Here is a 26,800-nt window from a genome sequence, read left to right as displayed (position 1 = left end):
ACATAATAATTTCTTTTTTTCTGATGGGAACAACTCAAATCTAGTGTCTTATCAACTTGGAAATGGCTATTAATATTTTTTTTGGCCATGCTGCGTGGGTTGCAGGATCTCAGTTCCCTGAACAGGGATTAAATCCAGGCCACAGCAATGAAAATCTGAAGTCCTAACCACTGTGAATGGCTATTAATTTTAATTAAGAAACAGTCACTATTAAAAAAAAAGCTTAAAGTTGTATTGTGGCATAAATATATGTTAAAATGTTATAATAAAATACTAATGGAAAAATATATTAAGTGGGACCATTTAAATCAGTTTCCAATTTACTTCCATGACACCTGTCTTAATATTCTATTAAACTTCTGAATAACTTTAAGAACTGAAATACATATTTTAAGCAGCTTACTTCTCCGTTTTAAAGAAGCATGTAACAGCTTCCATATGAAAACATTATGCTTAAAGGTACAAATATAATTAACATTATACCTGATCAAATTTGGGGAAAAGTACAAGCAGAATCTGCCATATTCGGTTTTTCACCCTGTGTTGTTGAGAGTTCACATAGTATCGAGTTCTCGATTTGGACACCAACTCATCCTGGGAGGGAAGGAGGGAGGGAGGGGTCAATGTTAAACTATCTACTGAATTTGTGAGTAATGAAAACAAAATCAATGACAACTTCAAGTTTAAAAGGTATAAACTGGGCATAGGAGCCTATTATTTGAAAGGTAGAAGGATAAAAAAGACACTTTCTTACGACACTGTTTATTTTTCCTTATGACATTTTTTAAAGTTTCCTTTCAAAACAATGCATTTACCTGCTTTTGTTTTTTAAACTTATCTTCTTTTAAAATTAGGAAAGGAACCATACGCCTGTGCTTAATATGAAAGTACTTGGAAATGTCCTTCTCTCTCCTCGTGCCCCGTTAGAGGTGAGGGGTCACGTGGGCGAGAGGAGACTGAGATGTTAGCCGTACACTGAGAGTGAAAGCTTTAGCTGCTCAGTCGTGTCCGGCTCTGAGACCCCAGGGACTGCAGCCCGCCAGGCTCTTCTGTCCATGGGGTTCTCCAGCCCCTTGACTACGTACGTCTGGAAAAATGGGACCTGCAGGAGAGCTGCAGCGCCAAGCCCTTCTGGGTTATCAGAGCTCTCTCCTGCCTTAATGGTCTGTTTCGTCTAAACTCAGTCAAATGCTACGTTTACTTTTGTTACGTCACTGCCAGTGCTTTAAGCAAGTTAAGATACTTTAAGCTAAAATAAAGCATATTTACTTTATCCAATAGCTTGATTGCAAGATCTTCCATAAACAACTTATGAGACATATTTGAGCCATCTAATAAACACAGGAATTTGACGGCACAAATTCTCACATAATGGTCTTCTCTTTTGTTACTAAAATATATAAAATGATAGATGATGTTAATACATCTTCAAAATAAAAAAAACATGTAAGATGTTAGTTTTGAAATACAAAATCTTAAGTAGCTTCATATTTAATGACAATTTAGGATAAACACTTAGGATAAATTTAAATTTAGGATAGACAGTGGAAGATAAAATACATCAACAGGAGCGCCTGTACAAAAAGTCTGATTTACCCAGACTTTTGGTAAAACAGTGCACACAGTGATACTGAGAAACGAGATCACAGCTCATGACACGGCTCCTGGAGGACCACAGACACTTCCTGCCCAGAGGCCAGAATACACATCAGCAGCACGCTCTTCTCACTGGGCACTGTGAATGCGTGTCTCTAAGTGAACGGCAAACTCAGGAAACACTGTGTGTGCTGGGCAGCCCAGCGTTTTCAGTATCCAGTGTGGAAAGATAAATTCACTGAAATCGTTAGTAAGCATTTCCAAGTCCATTAAAACTGTTATAATGTGAACAAGTGTTATTTTAGATTAACTACGTCTGTCTAATAGAAATCAAAATATTTTGGAACCATCAACTGAAAATTCTTACTTATTGTCATACTAAAGCAGCCAAGAAAACAAAAAATTAATTAAGACAATGAGCAATGACAAATGTATATATTTAATGAAGAGTGGCAGATGGTTTAAAACACAAGTATGACTCTCAGAATAATTAACTTTTGGTAACTAGACACAATCATCATTTATTGTCCTAAACTCTAAACTCATGACAATACTATTTATAAACACCTACACACACAAAGTTTTGAAAATTATGTGAGAAAATAAAAACTTTTAAAAATCTCAATGATTTTAGCAGTAGATCAATCATAGGTTTATCCCAGACATCAAAATTTTAGAGTCTATTTCAACTAATTTTGTTTTTGCGTGAGCATAGGGATTGGTGAATAGTGATTTTTAACCAAAAAAGAATAAACTTGTGCTCTGATGATCAGTCCTCCACCCAGAAAAGAGGAATAGGGATTGTATGCTTCCCATAGTTATTTCCTTATTTATGCCGGACTTCTGCACTAATTTTTAAGTTTATCAAATTTCAGTAAACAGTGACAGATCTGAAGAAAATATATTAGCAAGGGAATATAATTTCTAACAATTGTGAAGGCTCACGCAATATCTTACACAGAATATCTCTCGTGTTATATTTTGAATATTCCATTTATAGCAAGATATAGAAGACCCACCACTTACTTTTCAATAACAACATTTGCTGCGCACTCATGTCCAAGATTTTCTATGAACGTCTGTACATCCTGAATAAGTCTTTCCATAAAAAACATGCAACAAAGAACAAGTTTTAGAGGAAAAAAATTAAAGTCCCAAATAAAAAGTTAAGTAATATTTTTCTAATTGAAAGTCTTAATATAAAGGCACTGCTGCTGCTGCTAAGTCGCTTCAGTCGTGTGTGACCCTGTGAGACCCCAGAGACGGCAGCCCACCAGGCTCCCCCGTCCCTGGGATTCTCCAGGCAAGAACACTGGAGTGGGTTGCCATTTCCTTCAATGCATGAAAGTGAAACGTGAAAGTGAAGTCGCTCAGTCGTGTCCGAATCTTAGCGACCCCATGGACTGCAGCCCACCAGGCTCCTCCGTCCGTGAGATTTTCCAGGCAAGAGTACTGGAGCGGGGTGTCATTGCCTTCTCCGCTAATATAAAGGCACAATTCTACCCAAATAGATACTTAATATAAAAAATTATGAGAGGCTGCAATAATGGCATCTTTTACCTTTGATCACGCCGAAACACAGTTCCAAATATACATGCCTCAAGGACAAGTTCACTGTAATTTTTAGCAATTGATAAAGACACATTGGAAGCAGAAACTACCCAAGATCTGCAGCAATAACTTATCAGGATATTGAAGACTCCAGTTTTTATAGCAGACATTTCAATTATCCTGTACATAATCTGTAATGAAATACAACAGTTACTTTATCATTTGATCAATCGAGTTTTTTCTTTTTAATCTGTGTTGCCAAAACTTGTTACTTGAATGCCTTCCAAATGATAGTTTCAACATAACCATAAATAGTCTAAAAAATTAAAAACTCTTTTATCGTTTGAAAGATGAAAACCAATCACGGAATGCTAATTTTTCATTTCTTAATACTAAAAATAAATAAAATGTTATTGATACTGATTTCACCCAGAACTTTCCCAGAGGAACAACTGTCCAAAGTGAATAGAATGAAAGGCAGAAAAAACACCTCATCCTTGACATGTTCAGTTTTCTTTACACTTGCCAGAGGCTTCCCTTTCCCCAAAGCAAAAGAAGCCACCATCTCTAAGTGTGTGCTGTGCGGCAGGAAAGGACAGAGGCAGCGCAGTGACGGCAGGGGACACACAGACTTATCTTCCATCGCCCCCTTCGGATGGGGAGTGCACGTGCACCCCAGGCATGATGCAGTCCCATTGCCTTATGTCCCCTCCTGCGCACCAGTGACTGTAAACACAAATGGCTCCAGAAACCAGAAAGACCTTTCAATAAGGTTATATTCAAAGAAATATTTCTTTGTACGAGAAAAGCAATGGCACGGATGCACTGACCAATGGCACCTGAATTTGCCCTCAGGGTCCAGAAGAAATCAAGCTGTGGTTGGAGTGAAGCAGCAGAAAGGGCGTGCCCACCTGAGTCAAGTACTAGGCAACACCCAGCCGCTGCTCTCATGTAGAAATGGCCAGAGCTGGCCAGTCATGCAATTTTCCAAGAGAAGAAGAAATAGAGATTTTTGTGCAAATTTCCCAATTCTTAAAAGCTGGCAACTATTGAAAAATTTTTAATTTGATTAGATGAACCAAATTTGGAAGGCAGATATGGTTCATGGGCTACCATTTTGCACCTACTCCTTTATATCTAACCGATTTTCTTGTTCTTACTTATGACACTAAAAGAGGTTCAAAATATTTACTGACTGAATGAAAAAATATCAGCAAACTAATATGGAGTTACAAATACACCTCTCCTCTCCCTCATGTGCTACAAGCTACACAAATTAAAACGAAAACAAAAAGTTCCCTCTTTTACCCAAAGTAATTAGATTCACAGAAACCAAAAGTAGAATGGTGGCTTGCCAGGGGCGTGAGGGGAGGGATGGAAGGGGGGGATGTTTAACGGGGACAGAGATTCAGTTCCACAAGATGAAAAAGTTCTCGGGATCTGTCATAGCTATGTAAATAAAGTTAACACAACTGAAAAACAGGACACCTAAAAATGGTTAAGATGCTAAATCTTATGGGCATTTTCATCTCAATTTTTTAAAAGTTACCTCTTTTATTTTGAAATATGCCTGGCCCTTGATTTTCGCAGCGATGGTAAGAACTTTGGGATCAAAAACAAACTGAACAAAAGCTTTAAAATTAGACCAGAATATCAGCTGAGTGTTGCTTAAAGAGGCTATGATTTTCCATGCCATGTCAAAAGATTCTATGCAGAGTGATTCAGAGGTGGTCAGAAGCTGGTAGGGGAAAATAGAAAGAAAGAAACACATGATTATCACAAGTTCAGAAACTGATGTCTGTTCCTATGGTTATTCTTCAATTTATGTCTCACTACGTCTTACCTTGGGAACCAAAATTTTCATACAGTGGAACACAGGTAAGACTTGCTCAGAAGGAAGAACTGTGAGGGCTTCTAGTGCAGACTGCAAAGTCCGTACTGCCACTGGAACTTCACCCTCTGAGGCTGGTGTAAGGGTGTCACATTTTCTCAACAAGAAAGACAGGCAGACCCACTGATCATGAATATATTGTGCAACTATCTTCCCCCATCCTTGGGAAGATGATGACTCTTCAAAAAAACTGAGACAAAAAAGTTAAGTCATAAACCCCATCCTTCCTTAGGTCTGTCTCAATTTCTTTTGCATGTAGTAGCACACTATCCTTACAAGGGGAGAAGTTAAACAGTCATTATTAAATTATTCTGTCTAGCAAAAAACAAGGAAACCGCAGAAAACTCAATTTCCTAACTACTCTGAAAGCAGGTGTTTTCACTCACTTTAAATGACTCACTGAAAACTAAACGCAGAAAAGTTAATGGGTTTCCAGTAATAGAGATAAATAATGTGATAATATATTATCGTCTGAATGAAGCCTGTTCTCAAAGCTTAAATAATTCTTTAAGTAACGGTGAGCGACCACTAATTACCTCTATGACTGAGACAAAAGTGGATTTTTAAACATTAGCAAAAAGAAGCCTTTCGTGTACATGCTGCTCTCCAAGTGGTGAACGCACCTGCTCTCCCCCTCCGTGTGGGGCTTCTGCAGAGTCTGATTGAGCTGGAGTGATGAGATGAACATTTCTGGGGGACCCGCATCCAGAGAGTCCGGCTGTAGCTCTGGCTTCTGGCTGAGGACCTCACACACCATGGCCAAGGCAGCCATGCTGGCGGCTCTCTGCATCTGTCTGCCCAGTGTGGGCTCCTGGGGAGGAAACGGGACAACCTCTGTAACCAGTAAGGACGTGAACTCCAGTCTGCCGGAATCTCGCGCCCACCTTTTCTGCTTGGTGCCTGCTGCTGAATATCAGAGGAAAAAAAGGGAAATCCAACATACGTCGCTTGGTTGTACCATTTCTGTACAAACTGGTGGTGAACAAACAAAGTGGTAATAAAAATTCAGCAGTGTGTGAACCGAGAACTTCCAGATATCCAAGCTGGATTTAGAAAAGGCAGAGGAATCAAGAGATCAAATGACCAACATCTGCGGGATTACAGAAAAAACAAGGGAATTCCAGAAAAACATCTACTTCTGCTTCAATGACTATGCTAAAGCCTTTGACTATGTGGATCACAACAAACTGGAAAATTCTTTAAGAGATGGGAATACCAGACCACCTTTCCTGTCTCCCAAGAGGCCTGTATGCAGGACAAGAAGCAACAATTAGAACCAGACATGGAACAACAGACTGGGTCAAAATTGGAAAAGGAGTACCTCAAGGCTGTATACTGTTATCCTGTTTATTTAACTTAAAATGCAGGGTACATAATTCAAAATACCAGGCTGGATGAGTCACAAGCTGGAATCAAGATTGCAGGGGGAAATATCAATAACCTCAGATATGCAGATGATATCACTTTAATGGCAAAAAGTGAAGAGAAACTAAAGAGCTTCTAGAAAAAGGTGAAAGAGGAGAGTGAAAAAGTGGGCTTAAAACCAAATGTTCAAAAAATGAAAATCATGACATCCAGTGCCGTCACTTCATGGCAAACAGATGGGAAAAAAGTGGAAACAATGACAGATTTTATTTTCTTGGGCTCCAAAATCATTGTGGTCAGTGTCTGCAGCCACAAAATGAAGACATTTGCTCTTTGGAAGGAAAGCTATGACAAACCTAGACAGCACATTAAAAAGCAGAGACACCACTTTGCTAACAAAGGTCCACACAGTCAAAGCTATGATTTTTCCAGTAGTCATGTACAGAGGTGAGGGTTGGATCATAAAGAAGGTTGAGCGCCCAAGAACTGATGCTTTTGAATTGTAGTGCTGGAGAAGACTCTTGAGAGTCCCTTGGACAGCAAGATCAAACCAGTCTAAAGGAAATTAACCCTGAATATTCACTGAAAGGACCAATGCTGAAGCTGAAGCTCTAATATTTTGGCCCCCTGATGCGAAGAGCTGACTCACTGGAAAAGACCCTGATGCTGAGAAAGACTGAAGGCAAGAGGAGAAGGGGGCGACAGAGGATGAGTTGGTTGGATGGCATCACTGACTCAATGGCCATGAGTTTGAGCAAAGTCAGGGAGACAGTGAAGGATAGGAAGCCTGGTGTGCTGCAGTTCATGGCGTCACAAAGAGTCAGACACAACTTAGTGACTGAACAAGAACAACAATTCAGTAATTCACTAAAAGACAATTCGGATACAACTTTCCTATGAGTGAGTCTTATTTCAACTGTTTGGCTGAACTAGAATTAAAAACAAAAGGTGGGGGGACTTCCCCGGCTGTATAGCAGTTAAGATTCTGCACTCCCACTGTAGAGGGCACAGGGAACTAAGAACCTGCATGCCGCCTGGTGCCGCCAAAAAAAAAAAAAAGAGAGAGAGAGAGAGGCATTCATTCATTTAAAAAGGAAAAAACAGGGCCCCTTGCACATCATATGCAATTCCTTCAGTCAGCTGTATCCTGCTTTAGGCCAGGTGACGCAGCACAGCAGTTACTGATAAGAGCTGGACTCGTGAACCGCACAGCCTAGGTCTGACCCCTGACTGTGCACCTCCCCCAGCTGACTGTGGACACACACCTCATCTTGGTTTACTCTGCTGTACAATGGTGACAGTAACAGAATCTACTTCACAGAAGTATTGTGAAAATTAAATAAACTGGTTATTTCACATAAAGCGCTTGGAACTCTACATGTAGGAGCACAAAGGAAGGAGACCAAGATAGCCTGGCTTTGTACATACAGAGAGAAAACCAATCTCTAACCAGAGGTGCAGGCAAGAACCTGGACAGGTTCTGTGAGAGATCAAAGCCGTTCTCCCCAGTACTGTCCACCACTAACACCTCTACAGAAAGGAACCCTCTAGTACTTATTCCATCCCACACCTGCCCCTGCCACCCCCAAAGTAAACTGAGTATCTCTACAGATCAATTTTACTCAGCAACACTGCCAATACAGGAAATAAAATGCAGGGTTACTTTTGAGTTGCATAATATGGTCCCTGTTAACCTTCATGTAATTCAGTGAATCACTAAAGAAAGCAAGCCAATCTGTAAAAAATCACTGAGGTCTGGTTCATGGTTCTGGTCCACACTCAGAACTCACAAAGTCCCTTCATTACGCTAATATGCAGTGGATAGGATACTGAAGGATTAATCAGTCCTCCTTATAATCTTCTTCTAGGACACTTCTTGAAAACTACTCCAAAAATTAGATTATTAATGGAATTAAGGAGCTATTTTAATTAGCAGCCCAGACTGGATTATGATTTAGCTCAACTTTAAAAAACTCTTACCATGTGTTAATTGCAAAGAGCTAACATTTATTGATGACTTTCCACGTGCCAGGTACTATTCTAAAGGTTTACCATTGATGAGCTAGCTTTAATTTTCACATCAACCCTATAACCCTCATTTTGCAGATGCAGTAAATGAAGCACAGAGAGGTTAAGTAAGTTCCCCAAGGTCACACAGCTAGTAAGGATAAAGCCAGGATTCGTAACCAGGAAGTCTAATTCTAAAGCCTGTGCTCATAACCACTACATCTTATTCTATCATGTTAAGAAATGCCTCTAGGTACTAAAATCTAACGGAGAAGACATATACACATAAATTATTCCAAAAACAAGTAAAATGGAAATAAGTACAAAAATGAAGGCATACAAAGCAATAGGTAAATGAAGGAAAGAATGAGACACCAATCCAAGGCCTTTAAGAGAAAATGTAATTTGAGCTGGGACATTAAGGATGGACCAGCTACTGGCAAGTGTATGTTGAAGGGACGGCATTCTCAGTGGAAGGACCAAACAGGGGCGAGGCCTAGATGAGGCAGGGTGCGGCGTGCGCTTGTGATCTGGGAAGCCCCGTGCTGTGGCCTGGCAGGAATGCAGCACAGGTGTCCTGTGGGAAGGAAGGGGAGAGGCTATGCACGACCAGGCTAGAAAATGAGGCAGAAGGCAGGGTATGGAGGTTCCAACACCACACTACTGAATTTGGACACCCTAAAGTGTCCCTGACGGGTACCTGGGTAAAAGACCTAGTGAAAATCCACTCTCTGTATCTAAATGATTTTAAGACTGAAGTCACTTCATGGCAAATAGATGGGGAAACAATGGAAACAGGAGAGACTTTATTTTTCTGGGCTCCAAAATCACTGCAGATGGCAACTGCAGCAATGAAATTAAAAGATACTTACTCCTTGGAAAAAGTTATGACCAAACTAGACAGCATATTAAAAAGCAGAGACATTACTTTGCCAACAAAGGTCCATCTAGTCAAGACTATGGTTTTTCCAGGATGTGAGAGTTGGGCTATAAAGAAAGCTGAACGCAGAAGAATTGATGCTTCTGAACTGTGGTATTGGAGAAGACTCTTGAGAGTCCCTTGGACTGCGAGGAGATCCAACCAGCCCATCCTAAAAGAGATCAGTCCTGGGTGTTCATTGGAAGGACTGATGTTGAAGCTGAAACTCCAATACTTTGGCCACCTGATGCGAAGAGCTGACTCATTGGAAAAGACCCTGAGCTGGGAAAGATTGAGGGCAGGAGGAGAAGGGGACAACAGAGGATGAGATGGTTGGATGGCATCACCGACTCAACGCACATGGGTTTGGGTGGACTCTGGGAGTTGGTGATGGACAGGGAGGCCTGGCGTGCTGCAGTTCACGGGGTTGCAAAAAGTCGGACACGACTGAGCGACTGAACTGAACACCATATCTTTGCTATATACCTATTATGACAGGAGTTGTTTTATTATTAAAATGTAATGTTATATATTATGACAGGAGTCTCAATCTTCATCAAATATTATGAACAAAGGGTATTATTTTCAAAATTAAATTTTGGCAGATGCTTTCTGTGTATCAAAATATTGTCTAGTAGTCAAATATGTATTCCATGCATGCCTTATTCAACATAACTATAAGCCTTGAAGCAAAGAGGATTACCTGTCCATCGTCCATCTCCTGAAGATGCCGAATGGATGCATTTTTCAAAGGAGAAATAACTCTCCAAATAGGGTTGCCTCTTTTCCACCCAACATTCAAATGGAGATTTATAAGCTCAGTTAACACCATCAGGTACAAATGGCAACGATCCAGATCTGAAACCTAAGACACACAATAAAACACTTAACAAGCAGGGTCCCCGATTTTCACAAAACCAGGAGAGTTCAGTTTATCTAAAAGTTTATCAGTTTATTAAGTTTATCTAAAAGTACTGAAAGATGACACTGAAGAGGGGAGAAATCATCTCCTCCAAGAAGCCTTCCATCAACTCCCCAGGTAGAGCCGAGCACATCCTCCCTGTGCTTAGACAGTGACTCCGCGTTCAGCACAGTTACAGCACACATCACGACTCACTCAGCACGCAGCTGGCTCCCCACCTTGATTATGAGCGTCCTGGAAGGCACACTGGCCACCCACTCCAGTACCCTTGTCTGGAGAATCCCATGGACAGAGGAGTCTGGCAGGCTACAGTCCATACAATCACAGAGCTGGGCATGACTGGAGAGACTTAGCATGGACGGCAGGAACTAAGCCTCCCAGGTTGTGTGTGTGCTAAGTTGCTCAGTTGTATTTGACTTTTTTGTGACCCCATGGACTGTAGCCCACCAGGCTCCTCAGTCCACGGGATTCTCCAGGCAAGAATACTAGAGTGGGTTGCCATTTCCTACTCCAGGGGATCTTCCCACGCCAGGGATAGAACCCACATCTTTTAAGCCTCCTGCATCGGCAGGCGAGTTCTTCACCACTAGTGCTACCTGGGAAGCCCAACACACACACCGCCTGGGATGCACAGCCCTGTCCTCCATGCTAACACAGCATAAATCATCACAATAACAGCTATGGCAACTGCCATTTCCTTTGCTTTATGCACTTGTAACACTCCATTCTTACAAGGAATGGTCCCTGCCCCACTTGCCTGAGAAGATGACTAAGTTCAGAGAGGTCAAACAACCTACCCAGCATCTCAGAGCTAGTAAGCAGGGCTACAGAATTAAATGCAGGTCTTCTAAACGCCTACACATAGGCAGACTGGGTTCATCTAGCCCTGTGACCTATGGCAAGAGACCTAATCTCTTTGGGCCTCAGATTCCTTGCTTGTAAACTGGGGAGGGTGTATCTCTCCATTACAAGGTTTGGGGAAGAATTAAGTGAGAGAAAGCATGCTGAAGAGACGGGCCCTGAGTGGTGGCCTTGATTACTATTACAGTGCCAAGTGCTCTACCCTCGCGCTTCCGTGGCACACAGGAAGCACAGAATTCCTTCAGTCTATCAGTGTTCACGGAGCAACCACTAGATGCCAGGCGCTTTGCCAAGTGCCAGGATACAATGCAGAGAGAAGTGACAACTCCAGGGCGTGGTGACAGATTGAACACAGCGGGTGAGAGTGATGGATAAAGGTACCAGGGAGGATTCCCAAGTCTTAGGCTTAAAGAAACCTGTTGGATCACACACATCCCCTGAGAAGCAAACCTAGGGGCATGGGGTAGGGTGGATAACCTCCTATAGGAATGATAAGAGGTTCCATTTCAAACACTGTATGTGTGGAAAGTCTAACTCAAGTTATCAAACAGCAGTTGGCTGAATGGCATTCAGCCAGAAGGACAGTCAGAGGTGGAGACAGATGTAAGGGTGCCTGGCATAACTGAACCTGGGTATGCAGATGAGGTCACCTAGACAGGAGGAAATGAAAAAAAGAAGGGACCAAGCCTGAAGAACTGACTTTACGGCTACACATCAGAGAACGGACATTTGCAGGAGAGCCTGTTGTTAAATATTGACTGTCATGCTGCTGAGGGGAAGGAAAGTGGGGAAGAGACTTTTATTAAACTATAATAAGTTATCAAATAAATGTACTTAATTGGGAATTCTAACTCCAAATGTATTACAGAGTGGATTTATGTAATAATTTAAAGTTATTTTGGAAATGAGTTCATTTTTTAAAATCTCAAAGACAAACACAATAACTTTCCCCTTTTTAAAGCTATTTTTAGCTTCAGACTCCAAACAAACAAAAATATTATTTCTGTCCCTCCTTGGGGACAAGGAGGTTCACTATAATTTTGTGTATGTCTGAAAACTTCTATAATAAAATGGAAGAGTAATACTGATAACAATAAAGTGATAGGGGAACAAATTATGAAAAGTTACTTCTTTATTAAATGTCTTCTTGGAAATTTAGGTGTAGCAATACTGCTAACAATTGTTGAATAAGAAAAATGCTAAAGATAAACACACTCCTCCTCCTTGCCTTATCAAAATATCCCAGGTTTTTTGGTACAAAACTTGCTTTTTTGTATTTTCACACCCGCTTATCAGCTATCAAACAAATGTCCTTAATTGGATGTTCTAATAAAAGTTGTTAAAATCAGTATGCTTTCTCACTCTATTGACAATATAATGATTGTAACTGTTTCAACATCTGCCCTAGAGAATGTCAAACCCTCCCAAATTAAGAATTATAGGCATTTCTATAAAATTAATATCTTCAAAATATTCCCGAAGAAAAGGAGAAAACTTTATAATTTTATTTTCAGATGTCCTAGAAAGAACAATTATGCAGTGAGCATAGACAGAGAGGATACCCATCTTCACAGAGCATCCTCTTCACCTCAGACTGGTAGTTCCCAACTCTGACTTCATTTGAAGATCACATACAGACATAAAAATATATTATGTGCACTGACACCCAGTCCCATCCCAAACCTGCCAAGTCAGAATCTCTGGATCCTGGGACCAAATATACATTGACTATGCTAAGTACTTCAAATATGTTATACCATTTGGTACTCTCCAAATTCTAGGAAGCAGATATCTTATCCCCACTTTGCAGATGAGGAAACTGAGGCTCAGAAAAGCTATATAATTTTCCTAGGATCAGTTACACCGATTGAACTGGAACTAAGAGACTCTAAATCTTCCATTTTTTTCTGCCCCCCAAGGCCACTTTTCAAGAAAATATCACATTAATTTTTCCTTTCAACTTAATACAGTGTCTGCCAGTCAGTAATCACTCAAAATAATGATGAAAAGACTGAAGTTACTCAAGTAAATACTTACAGTACTTAGTTCATTCATAGTAAGTCGTCTGAGAATAAATTCAGAAATGCTCTCTGTAGTAGACATGATAAAGTTCTGAAGAAGAGTAAATACCTCATCTGTATGGAGGGAAAAAAGCATGCAACTAAAATTACAGAATTAAGTTATTTGGTACAATGTATATCATATATTTTAGCAAAAGTTCAACTCTGTTAGGTGTATGTGTGACTCACTTACCAAAAATGAAGTCTGATAACGTAACAGTAGGGATATCTACAATTAATCTTAAAAACCATGGAAGAGTTTCAGTTCTGGATAAGATTCAGCAAAGGTACACTGCCCTCTCTCACTGAATTCAGCTACAAAGCCTGGACAGGATATCTGAAACAGTCACGTGTAGACTCTCAAAAGTCAAAAGCAGCAGATGGATTTAGCAAATAATAACCCTGAACAGTGGCGAGTTTGCTTTGGTCCCGCTGTAGACTGGACCCCCTGATGGAGGAGCAGTCACGAAGGTGGGCAGCAGACTGAGCCCCCACTTTCTGGTCAGGAAATTAAAAAGGAGAAACTCAGAGAACTAGACAGTGAGTAGTTAGGGGATTCCAAAGACGGACGTGATCAGGAAAACAGCCCCAGCAAGTGGTGTACTGAGGGTGGCCAGGCTCACCCCTGAACTGCTGGCCCTGAATATGATGCTACTCAGAAGCCCCAGCACATTCAGCACTGAACAGACAACCACACAGGTGCCAGCCTGGCCGCTGGATGCAGCGCTCGGCAGACAGGTCAAGGCAGCACTGCAAAAGGCCTCAAAGCAAAACTGACCGTGAGCCAACACCCACAGAAGCTGGGGCCACAGAAGCTGAGGCCTGAAACAAGTCAGGCTGGCTGACTGCCACACAAATGTATCGACACCGTCCACAGATCCAAATAAGAACCAGAGTCTGATGACACAATACTCAAAAGATCTGGGGTACAATCCAAAATGACTGGGTAGATAAAGTATGAGGAAATTCCTAGCTCATGTGGGAAAAGAATCTACAAATGACACCACCAAGATGACAGTGATGTTAGAATAACCTGACAAAGACTTTAAAGCAGCTATTAAAACATGCCTGAACAGTCAACACTTATTCTTGAAATGAATGGAAAAACAGAAAGTCTCACCAAAGAAATAGAAGACTTATACAAAAACCAAGTAGAAATTTTATAATTCAAAGTACAATAACTGAAAATTTTAAAACTCACTGGATGGGATTGATAACAGCAAAGAAACGTAAGGGAAAATAATCAGTGAACTTGAAAACAGATCAGTAACATATGCAAACTGGGGAATGCGCTGGTGGCCCAGTGATTAGGACCCCACACTTCTACTGCAGGGGACACAGGCTCAGCCCCTGGTTGGGAACTAAACCCTGCATGGCATGTGCAGCATGGCCAGGCTTTAACAAGAAAAGCGATCCGACATGGTATAGCCAAGCTCCCAAAACTGAAAACAAAGAAACAGTGCTGAATGCACAGAGAAACACCTTACTACCTGGGGGAGAAAAGGATGGGAATGACTACAGAGTTCTAATGAGAAGCCGTGGAGGTCAGAAACAAATGGAACATTTCTAAACTGCTGAAGAAAAGACCTAGCAAACCAGAATTTCATAGTCAACAAAAATATTCTCCAGAAGACAAAATAAAAACATTTTCAGATGGAGGGAAATGAATTGATTGCCAACAAACTTGCCTCCAAAGAAATATTAAAAGATATTTTTCAAACAAAAGGTATACAGTGCCACAGGAAAACATGGAATGTCAAGGATGAAACAGCAAAAATATTTTAAATGGGTAAATACAAGAGACTATTCCCTTGAATCTTTAAAATGTGTTTGATGGTTAAGAGCAAAAAAGACAACATTGTCTGGTACCGTTTTTAATAAACGTAGATATAAGACAACTAGAATAAATGAAGGAGAAGAGGTTAAGGGACCTATAAAGTAGTAACATTTCTACACGAATTTCAAGCTGGTAAAATGTTAATTCTAAGCTGATTGTAAAAAACTAAGCACATCATAATCCCCATGGCAATCACATAAAAAACTTTGGACATTTAGGAAAAAAACACAAAAGATAATTAAAATGGAAGACAAAACAATGTCCAGACTACTCAAAAGAAGCCAGAAGAGGGGAAAGAAAGAAATTACAAACAGGAAAATAAACAGAATACAAAAACTGACAGCTCTAAAACCAAATATGTAAATAATTACATTAAATGCAAATAGTTTTGGAGAAGGCACTGGCACCCCACGCCAATACTCTCACCTGGAAACTTCAATGGACAGAGGAGCCTGGTGGGCTGCAGTCCATGGGGTCGCTAAGAGTCAGACATGACTGAGGGACTTCACTTTCCCTTTTCCCTTTCATGCATTGGAGAAGGAAATGGCAACCCACTCCAGTGTTCTTGCCTGGAGAATCCCAGGGACGGCGGAGCCTGGTGGGCTGCCATCTCTGGGGTCGCACAGAGTCGGACACGACTGAAGCGACTTAGTAGCAGCAGCAGCAGCAGCAAATAGTTTAGACCAAATAAAAGACACAGACTGTCAGAAGAGACAAAAATATCATGCTCCAACTATATGCTGTCCATAAGAAACTCACTTTAAATATAATGCTCATTAAATAGGCTAAAAGTACAAAGTCAGAAAAAAAAAGTACTATGCAAATTCTAATTAAAAGAAAGTACAAGTGGTTATACTACTATCAGACAAAGGAGGCTTCAGAGTGAAGAAAATAATCAGGGATAAAAAGGGACATTACATAATGATAAAAGAGTTAACTCCCAAGAAAAAGCACAACCTACCTAACAACAGATCTTCAAAATACATAAAGCAAAGCTGGCAGTAGTAAAAGGAGAAAGAGACAAATCCAAAATCATAGTTGGAGTTCAACACTCCTAAATTCCAAGAATATAAAACTGAAAAACATGAAACTCTTGGATATAACTGACATCTATAGAACACCACACCCAATAATAGCAGGATATACATTCTCTCCAAGTGTACATGGAACATAGGCCAAAATAAACCATACCCTAACAAAATAACAATTTTTAAAAGCTGAAATTGTATAAAGTATGCTCTCTTGACTAGAACAGAATTAAAACAAGAAGCAATAACAGAAAGACAACAGGAAAATCTCCAAATACATTTCTAAATTCATGGGTAAAAGTCTTAAAAAAAAAATTCTGAACAAAAGATACAACATACCAAAATTTGTGGGACGCAGATAATACAAAACTAAAGAAAATCCACAGCATTCGATGTCATTCTAAAATCATACTCTAAGCTTCTGCCTTAACTTCAGCAAAAGGCAAAATAAACCAAAAGCAAGCAGAAAGATGCAAACAACAGAAATCAATGAAATTGAAAAGAGAAAAATCAACAGAGAAAAATCAATGAAACCAAAAGCTGCTTCTCTGAAAAGGTCAGTACTAGCCAGTCTTAAAGAGAAGAGAGAGAGGATCACCACTATCACTGTCAGGAGTTACAAATGAATCACTTCAGACCCCAGATCCTAAAGAAATGTAAAGGATAAACCATGAAAAACCCTAGAAATGTAACTGTCCTCATTCACAAATGATATCACTGTCTACAAAAAAATCCCAAGGATCTTAAAAAAAAAACTACTTCAACTACTAAGTACACTTCAGCAAGGTTACAGGATACAGTTCAACACACAAAAATTACTCACATTTCTGTATACTAGCAAACACCAATTCAAAACCAAAAAATTAAAAAAATACATCATTTACAATAATCTTTCCCCCAAAGATATGTTACATAAATCTAACAAAATATAGATGCTGAAGACTTAAAAAAAAACTCTGATGAAAGAAATAAAAGACAGCCTAAATAAACTGGGAGATAAAACATATTCATGAATTATAAGCCTCAAGAAAGAAAGCAATTCTCAAAAAAACTGATCTTTATATTCAATTCAGTTCCAATCAATTCCAGTAGGATTTTTTTTTTTGGTAAATACAGACAAGCTGATTATAAAGTTCACAGTGAAAGGCAAAGGCACTAGAAGAGCTCGAAATACTTTTGACAAAAAAGAATAAATTTGAAAGAATCACACTACCTATTTATAGACTTACTGTAAATCTGCAGTGACCAAAACAGTACAGTATTGGTGAAGGGACAAAAATAAAGATCAATAAAACAAGCCAGAAATAGATCCACAGAAACATGGTCAATTGTTTTTAAACAATTTTATTGAGCTATAAATGGCATATTTTACAATTCACCCATTAAGAATGTGTACTTCAAAGGTGTTCAGTACAGTCAGAGATAGGTACAACCATCACCAGTCAATTTGAGAACACTTTCATCACCACAGAGAGAAAAGCCCATATACCCTTGAGCCACCACCCCTATAACCCTCCTGCTCTGCCTGCCCTAAGCAGTCACTGACATACTTTCTGTCTCTCTAGATTTGCCTGTCCTGGATGCTTCATGTAAACGGAATCACATACTACATGGCGTTTTGCAAGTGGCCTCTTTCACTGAATATTTTCAAGAGTCATCCATGTGTCAGTACTTCTGTTCCTTTTCACAGTCATATATCACTTATCTATTCATGCGTCCATCTATTTTGGGTTGTTTCCACCACAGCCAATTAATTTTTGACTATTCAACAAAGAAAAGGAAATCTCATCAACAAATGGTCTGGAGCAACTGGAAACTCATAGGCAAAAAACAAACCTCAACCTCACCTCCCACCTTAACAAATTACCTCTACTTACATGCTAGATCTAAGAATTAAAAAACCATAAAACAGGGGCTTCCCTGGCGGCTCGGTGGTAAAAAAGCTGCCTCCCGCTGCGGGAGCCAGAGAGTGACCCCTGATCTGGGAAGACCCCACACACCAGGCCTGGACCACGACTGCTGAGCCCGTGCCCTGGAGCTTGTGCTCCGCAAGAAGCCCATGCACTGTGCCTGTCGAGTGGCCCCTGCCCGCTGCAACTAGAGAAAAAGCCCACGCGGCAGTGAAGACCGAGCGGTCAGAAAGAAATAAATGCAAGTACATAATAAACAGACTGGACTTCATCGAAAGAAAAACTTCTCTTCTACAAAAGATCCTGTTGAGAGAGTGGAAAAGAGAAACTCCAGATTTGGGAAAAATATTTTTTAATCACATATTAAACAAAAGACTTGTATCTATTAATAGAATATATAACAAACTCATTATTATATACAAGACTATGAAAACAACTCAATTTAAAAATAGGCAAAAGATTTAAATAGGTATTTAACAAAATTCTACATCTATCACTTGCAGATAAATTTTTAAGAAGATTACACATTGCATTAAAAATCACACTATTAATTTTAAACATTCATGTTACCTATTATAAAGACAGCCCTATTATGGCCTCTGAAGTGTCTCACGGATGAGTCACTTGCCAGTTTAAGCAGCCACCAGCAAACAGTCCGGAATTAAAGCTTTTTATGAACCAAGAAAATGACTGATGAATATGGTAAGAACAGAAAACTCCTCTCTTCTATAATCTCTGCCTTTTATTTCTCAACTCATATCTCAAACTTATAGCATAAAAAAAATCTACTTTTCACAGATTCATTCAAACCCATTAGACTAAAAAAAAAGTTAATTTGAGATTGCAAGGGAAGGCTTAGAGCTTGAAGAAGAGAGAACAAAGGGACATGAAGAAGTCGATGCTACTCGTGATTTCAGTGTTAGCATCGCTGTTACCATCGCGTGTCCTATCAGTTACCACAGGACTCAAGACCCTCTCTTTCACTTAGACCCCAGTCACTGCCACATCCTTAAAGTTAACACTGCATCACAATATACAAACTGTCAGAATGATGTTTAGGGTCTTGTTTCCTATAACGGACAGTCACAACCTGAATCCCAAAAGCAGTACCTAAAATGATCAAAAAGCTAGCACAGTCAAAATCATGATATCACTTCATACCCATGAGGATAGCTACTATCAAAAATAAGAAAAATAAAAGATAACAAGCGTTATCGAGGATGTGGAGGAATTAGAGCCTTGTGCACCACCAACTGGAATTCTAAATGATACAGCTATTATGAAAAACATGTGGCTCCTCAAAAACTTAAACACAAAGAGAATTGCCTGGCTGTCCAGTGGTTAGGACTTGGCGCTTTCACTGCTGGGGCCCAGGCTCAATCCCTGGTCAGGGAACTAAGATCCCACAGGCCTCACATCACAGTCAAAAAAAGAAATTAAACACAGAATTACCATGATTTTAGAGGAACTGAAGAGCCTCTTGTTGAAAGTGAAAGAGTTAAGAGTGAAAAAGCTGGCTTAAAACTCAACATTCAAGCAACTAAGATATGGCATCCAGTCCCATCACTTCACGGCAAATAGATGGGGAAACAATGGAAACAGTGAGAGACTATTTTCTCAGGCTCCAAAATCACTGCAGATGGTAACTGCTGCCATGAAATTAAAAGACGCTTGCTCCTTGGAAGAAAAGCTACGACAGCATATTAAAAAGCAGAGACATTACTTTGCCAACAAAGGTCCATCTAGTCAAAGCTATGGTTTTTCCAGTGGTCATGTACGGATGTGAGAGTTGGACCATAAAGAAAGGTGAGTGCCAAAGAATTGATGCTTTTGAACCGTGGTGTTGGAGAAGACTCTTGAGAGTCCCTTAGACTGCAAGGAGATCAAACTAGTCAATCCTAAAGGAAATCAGTCCTGGGTGTTCACTGGAAGGACTGATGCTGAAGCTGAAGTTCCAATACTTTGGCCACCTGATGTGAAGAACTGACTCACTGGAAAGACTCTGATGCTGGGAAAGACTGAAGGCGGGAGAAGGGGACAATAGAGGATGAGATGGTTGGACGGCATCACCGACTTGATGGACATGAGTTTGGGCAGGCTCCGAGAGTTGGTGATGGACAGGGAAGCCTGGAGTGCTGCCATCCATGGGGTCGCAAAGAGTCGGACACAACTGAGAATTACCTTATGAACCAGCAATTCCACTTCTGGGTATGTACCCCAAAGAACTGAAAGCAAGGACTTGAACAGACACTTGTACATTAATGTTCAGAGCAGCGTTATTTGAATAGTCAAAAAATGGAAACAGTCTGAACGTCCACCAACAGATGAATGGATAAACAGAGCATGGCATACGCATACTACAGAGTACTGTGCATCCTTAAAACGAATGGCGTTCTGATACAGGCTACAGCACGAACGGACCTTTTGAACACACTAATGTTAAGTGAAATAAGCCTGACAGGAAAGGATAAGTATTGTAGGACTCCACTTAGAACAGTCAAATTCCCAGAGACAGAAATTCCTGGTGTTGCCAGGGGCTGGGGAGGGAAGATTGGGATGGGGAGTAATTATCTAGCAGGTACAGAGATTTGGCTGGGAAGATGAAAAAGTCCTGGAGGTGTGCTCTGGTGATGGCTAAGCAGCACTGTGCATACACTTAAAAACGTTTAAAGTGCACATTTTGTTACATATATTTTACCACAATTAAAAAACTAATTAAAACCTAATTTGGCAAGAAAAGTTCAAAGAGACACAAAAGATCAAAGCTAGAAAACAAAAGCAACTCAGGGAAAAAGTAACACTCAGCAAAGAGGATCATACCCACTATGGTGACAAATTCAGCCTGTAGTTAGGACAGAAGTGTGATAAGGGCAGTTACTTGGCCCTCAAATCCCGTGGATGGAGGAGCCTGGTAGGCTGCAGTCCATGCTAAGGGTCGGACACGACTGAGCGACTGCCTTTTCACTTTTCACTTTCATGCACTGAAGAAGGAAATGGCAACCCACTCCAGTGTTCTTGCCTGGAGAATCCCAGGGACGGGAAGCCTGGTGGGCTGCCGTCTATGGGGTCGCACAGAGTCGGACACGACTGAAGTGCCTTAGCATATAATCCAATGTAACAAGGGGAGAGTTACAATGTGACTAATGGTATGTTTCCTCAAATATAAAAATAAACATTGTACAGTTACTGTGAACAAAAAAAAAATAACCATTGGAACATCATTTATTTAGAGCTTTAAGCTGACAGAGGCAGCAGAGTCCATTTCACCAGTTATTAATTAGGCTTTAGTTTATTTTGAACATTTTAAGACATCTTTTGGGGGAGTTTTAAGTGAAATGGGTTTTCCCACATAAGCCACTATGGCTCGTAAGTAGGTGAAACGTGTCTGCATTTCCCAGGAGTGTGTTTTAATGTTACACTTTTCACAGCAGATCCAGACTTAGCCAAGGTCTGCTGCAGAATGTGCTGAAGCACAGAAAATTCAAGTTTTGCTTTTAGGAACTTTCTAGAAATTTTTGCCCTGAATATTTTCAGTCTGTAGTTGGTTTAACCCATAAATATGGAGGGCTGACTTTACCTCGTTATTTCTGACTTTACCATTATGTGTTCATTTATCCTAGGACCTGCAGTTAGTTGCTAGATTATTTACTCATTTATAAAATGAAAATAACTATTTTCCTCTTTCCCTATCAAAGAAATTCTTTCAGGATTTAGATCTATTTTAGTTTAATTAAATAAATCTAAATGAGTAGATGTAAGATATTATATATAGGACAGATAAATAAATAAGGTCCTACTGTATAGCACAGAGAACTACATTCAGTGAAAGTGAAGTCGCTCCGTCGTGTCCGACTCGGCGACCCCTTGGACTGTAGCCCACCAGGCTCCTCTATCCATGGGACTCCCCAGGCAAGAATACTGGCGTGGGTTGCCTTTTCCTTCTCCAGGGGATCTTCCTGACCCAGGGATTGAACCCAGGTCTCCCGCATTGTAGGCAGACACTTTACCGTCTGAGCCACCACCATAATGAAAAGGAATATTTTAAAAAAGCAGGTGTGTGTATGTGTGTGTATAAATATATATATAAATATAAACTGACTTTGCTGTACAGTAGAAATGAATACAACATTGTAAATCAACTAGACTTCAATCAAAAATAAAGTTAACTAAACTAACATGTTTTGCCAGTTATCTGGAAGCCAACTACTACCAAAACTAAATACGGATTTCCTTGGCTCTTACAGTATAATAAAAGAGATGCACAAGGAGCAATGGGAACTTACACTCTGCAAGTGAGAACACAAAATATGTACACAACTACTTGGAAAAATAATTTTGTATTATCTTAAAAGCTGAATACACACATACCCCAGGAACCACTCATTTTGGTCCTGGGGGTACATACACTGGAGAGACACACACACGCTAGAAGAGACATGTAGACAAGTGCTCAAATCAGTACTGTACTAAAAAGCGGTAGACTAAATGCAATCCAGCGTCCAGCAATATGAGAACACCTAACTGTGGTGTCAGCACACTGGAAGGCAGCACCACAGGGAAAATGAGGAAGCATTTACATGAAAGGACATGGGTTAATCTTCGCAGAGCGCTAAGCAAAAAAGCTACAGAAGACTTCTTACAGTAGAGTAACATTTCTATAAAGCTTAAAAGCAGGAAAATGAGATAATATATTGTGAGAACATTGATTTATGCGGTAAAATCATTTTTTAAGTATATGGAAGTGACACAGATAAAAACCAAAATAAGCAGGCAAAAGGCAGAGACTGAGAAGTTATAGGTAAATTCATTCTCAGCAACAGATGCAACAGTGGTGCTTTCATGGATGTATAATTATTCTGCATCATAATTTACATACAACTATCTCATATTCTTGCGTGTATCTAATATCCCAATAATTTTCCAAAAGGCACCCGTGACCCAGTCCTGCACTTGAGGGTACTGAGTCAAGTGCCTTCAACAGTCGAGATGTGTGAAATGAACACGTTTATGCCCTTCAAGGAGTAAAATCTTATAAAAAGTTACTGCTATGTACACAGCATTTGGCTCTGCTATCATTATCAAAAGTATCAGAACTTGGACTCTAGCTTTTGTAATACGTCACAAGTCTATATGAAAATCTAACCTTTCAATATTATCCTCCAGTTTAACCTGATACCAAAGTTTCTCTAGAATATTGTTTCCTAAATGGAAAATTTCTAAAATTCCAAATGAAATTGATCAGAAATATTGGGAATCAAGGCTTACCCACGGATAATTCTAATATCGATATCCATGGGTTTTCAAATACTGTTTTACATAAATCTTAGTTTAAGGAAGAAAGTGCTCAGTGCTTCCATCTACCAACAATGTACTTCCTGGATGAAGCATTTTCTACATTGAGGTGCTTAGGGACATGTGTGTGCCTGCGTGCTCAGTCGCTCAGTCGTCTCTGACTCTCTGTGACCCCCTGGGCTGTAGCCCTCCACGCTCCTCTGTGCACAAGTAATTATAAAATTACTGCTATTCTCATGCTTTAGTTTACTTTCTGTAACAAGTTACACAGTGTCAGTAAGAAATGGATACTGACTTAGAAAATATATGAAATAGTGATCATTTTCAATAATCTGGAAATCAATGAGAACCTACAGAAACAAACAAACAAAACAAGTAAAAGCCAATGAAATCATCTTCCATCAATATGGAATCAATAGTGCACGATGAATGCAGATACTAAAATGTCAGCTCCGGACGGGCAGTCTGCTCCTTCGTCGCTGCCTCCCAGCACCAACTCAGTAAATATTTGCTGAATGTATGAAGCTCAAGAAAAAGGTCAGGAATTTCTTCTCATTCTGAGTACCAATGAAATACCCTGAGTACCAATGATATACCTGGCAAAACACCGACAGAAACTATTGATCCTCACCATCTCGGGTACCGGAACCTTTCAACAAGCAAGTGTGCAGTAACTTCAACAGCAACTGCAGGCATCTGTCAGTTTTCAGCAAGGGCATGTAGGCATTTGTACCAAACTTCACAAGGGCATCCAGGAGAGGATCTAAGAATATCCTTAATACATTCTGTGTCCTCCGCTTTTCACTAGACATTAAAAGACATGCCCAAATCAAGCATTTCAAAAGGATAAAGAAACTGTCTTCCACCTACAGTTTCGGTTAGCTAAAGATTCCACCAGACAGAATTACTCTTAAGGACGACCTGTTAGGACAGGCCTTTCCACTCATGCTTTCTCAGTGAGTGCAGCAATTCACTGGAGAAGAAAGCACAAGGAACAATACATGCCCTTGGTTTGGGGCAGAAGTATGAACAAAATCCTAGATCCAATTTATCAGCAAATTAAAATGCTTGCAAATTAAACCTTGCTTCCATATTTCAGAAAAAACAAAACAAATATATACTAGTCAAGGAAATGAGACATGTTAACAAGAAAATATAAAGAACTAAAGATTTGTGAGAAACTGTCATAACCAACTTTAGTACTGAAACTTTGTCTAGAAAAGAGATTTACATTATATGCAAAGACACTACCTAAGGAAGCTGCTTTTTGCAATAATTATAATCTGGTGACAATCTGCTCATATTTCTCAAAATATAAATGGGACCGTTTTATCATTATTACTTTATTTTTTAAAATTTACATATTTTATAAAGGGGTAAAATCTAGTAACGGTCTTTACTTAATCTTATGCTAGGACCTTACAACCCATCCTTCTAATATTCTTACACAAAACCAGCGATTTGTGAACACATAGTTGTGTTTTTAACTTCTGAAGTTTAAAACTCTGGCACTATTAATTTATTGTTAATTTTAAACATTTCTTTAAGTATGATGCCATATTCTAATTTCCTCCTTTAATAAGCTGTGATCAATTCCATACCAATCACTGCAAAATCTGAATATGGACTATAAACAGGATTAGCCTTTTTTTTAAAAAAAGCTTTTTTTTCAAGTTTAGAAACACTTACCTATATTGACTCTTCATTCTTTCTACATCTATGGCCAGCAACACCATCATAGCAACAAGCTTAGCTTCAAACCAATCAGGCATACAGCTGTTTTCTCCTCCTTAAATAACAATAGTTTAAGGTTTGCAAAGCATTAACAAAATCCTTCAAAGATGATGTTCCAAAAATAAAACAGTTAAATGAATATGTTTTATCAGTATTACATGAGACAAACACAGCTGAGAAGAAATATAGAACGCCCCACAGCATGGTTCATTTTTATACACTTAAGTGTGAACACAGACATCTCTGCATGCCGGGGGCATGCCATGCACTGGCCTCAGACCCAGTGGCTCCTATACTCGTGGAATTCACAGTGCAGAAGAGAAGAGCATCATCAGATAACATACAGAGACGCGTACAATGACAATAGCAGTAGGTGTTCTAAATCGTGCAACTAGAGAGTAAGACAAAGTCACCCTGAAGAAATGACGATTGGGCTGGGTACGAAAGCTAGGAAAGAATGAGGTAGGGGAAGGGAGACACGACCCTTCTGGGTGGAAGGACGAGCATGTCAAGGCTCTGAAGCAGCAGAGAGCATGCCATATTCCATGTAAAGGTCTGGGGTATAAAGTGGGAGGGAGCACCAAAGATGACCTTACAAGAACAGGTAGGAGAGACCAGGGACTTTATAGGGGTTTCTGTCTTCACCCCAAAAGCGAAAGGAAGCCACTAGAGGTCAAAGTGAATGGATACAAAGACGGGGAGGAGAATTATGTAAGATCAAAGTTTCTATATTAAACAGATTTTTCTAGGTATAAGGTGGAAAAGAGATTGTAGAGGAAGCTAGATGCAAGGTAACCGGTTAAGAGGCAATTCTGGCATCTTGGATGAGAGGTGAGAGTTCCCTAAAATGGAACTGGAAAGGGGATGGAGTGGATACAGATACAAAGGGTTTGACATCTCAAACTCCTGTCTGAATCTCAGGTGCACTGCTTGTTAGCTATGGGAGCCTGGGACAGCAGACTGTCCTCTCAGAAAGCTTAGGTCATCTTCTATAAAATCAAACTAAATAAACCTGTGACTTTTCTTGGGTTTATTATAAAAATTAAGTAATATATGCAAAGTTTCTAGAACAACTTTTGGAAGAATGTGGTTAAATGATAAAAATCAGTATTTTCCTATTCCTGAAAGCCAGGTAAAGTAAAATAAATCATAGCTAGAGCTCCTTTTCATTCTATCATAAGATGATACTCTTCACCTCAACTTCCAAGAAAGATTTAGTTAATCTAGTTTTCCAGACCAGTGGTTCAAATACTTAAAACATATTTTCAAATATTCTAATATATATTGGGAGTAATTTATTTTGATACAAATTTGTTACACTAGTACAGAAGACAATACTAAAAACACACGTGCATGGAGGATAACTTAGTTTAAAAACACAACAAAAGAATAAACTTTATATTATCCTTTAAAATGTTATAAATACCATTTAGTGGCCAAAGCCTTTGACTGTGTGGATCACAATAAACTGTGGAAAATTCTGAAAGAGATGGGAATACCAGACCACCTGACCTGCCTCTTGAGAAATCTGTATGCAGGTCAGGAAGCAACAGTTAGAACTGGACATGGAACAACAGACTGGTTCCAAATAGGAAAAGGAGTACGTCTGGACATGGAACAACAGACTGGTTCCAAATAGGAAAAGGAGTACGTCAAGGCTGTATATTGTCACCCTGCTTATTTTTTTAACTTATATGCAGAGTACATCATGAGAAATGGTGGGCTGGAGGAAGCACAAGCTGGAATCAAGATTTCCAGGAGAAATATCAATAGCCTCAGATATGCAGATGACACCACCCTTATGGCAGAAAGTGAAGAACTAAAGAG

General features: G+C 39.7%; 1 protein-coding gene across 1 annotated transcript in view; it reads right to left on the bottom strand.

Annotated features, from left to right (window-relative positions):
- TARBP1 (TAR (HIV-1) RNA binding protein 1) overlaps window positions 1-26,800 on the bottom strand; it is a 66,068-nt gene that overhangs the window by 16,805 nt on the left and 22,463 nt on the right. The window contains exons 11-21 of the mRNA XM_068982022.1: window positions 24,929-25,028; window positions 23,871-24,043; window positions 13,150-13,247; window positions 10,033-10,194; window positions 5,635-5,849; window positions 4,991-5,228; window positions 4,697-4,885; window positions 3,157-3,338; window positions 2,623-2,694; window positions 1,270-1,390; window positions 484-594 (exon numbers count right to left, since the gene is read on the bottom strand). Of these exons, the coding sequence (XP_068838123.1) occupies window positions 484-594; window positions 1,270-1,390; window positions 2,623-2,694; window positions 3,157-3,338; window positions 4,697-4,885; window positions 4,991-5,228; window positions 5,635-5,849; window positions 10,033-10,194; window positions 13,150-13,247; window positions 23,871-24,043; window positions 24,929-25,028 (1,661 nt within the window). The remainder of the gene's footprint in view (window positions 1-483; window positions 595-1,269; window positions 1,391-2,622; window positions 2,695-3,156; window positions 3,339-4,696; window positions 4,886-4,990; window positions 5,229-5,634; window positions 5,850-10,032; window positions 10,195-13,149; window positions 13,248-23,870; window positions 24,044-24,928; window positions 25,029-26,800) is intronic.

Source organism: Capricornis sumatraensis, chromosome 10 (assembly GCF_032405125.1).
Source record: "Capricornis sumatraensis isolate serow.1 chromosome 10, serow.2, whole genome shotgun sequence".
In the NCBI taxonomy this organism is placed as follows: Eukaryota; Metazoa; Chordata; class Mammalia; order Artiodactyla; family Bovidae; genus Capricornis; species Capricornis sumatraensis.
Note: the sequence above shows the minus strand (reverse complement) of the source record. Positions and strands in the feature narration are given on the sequence as shown.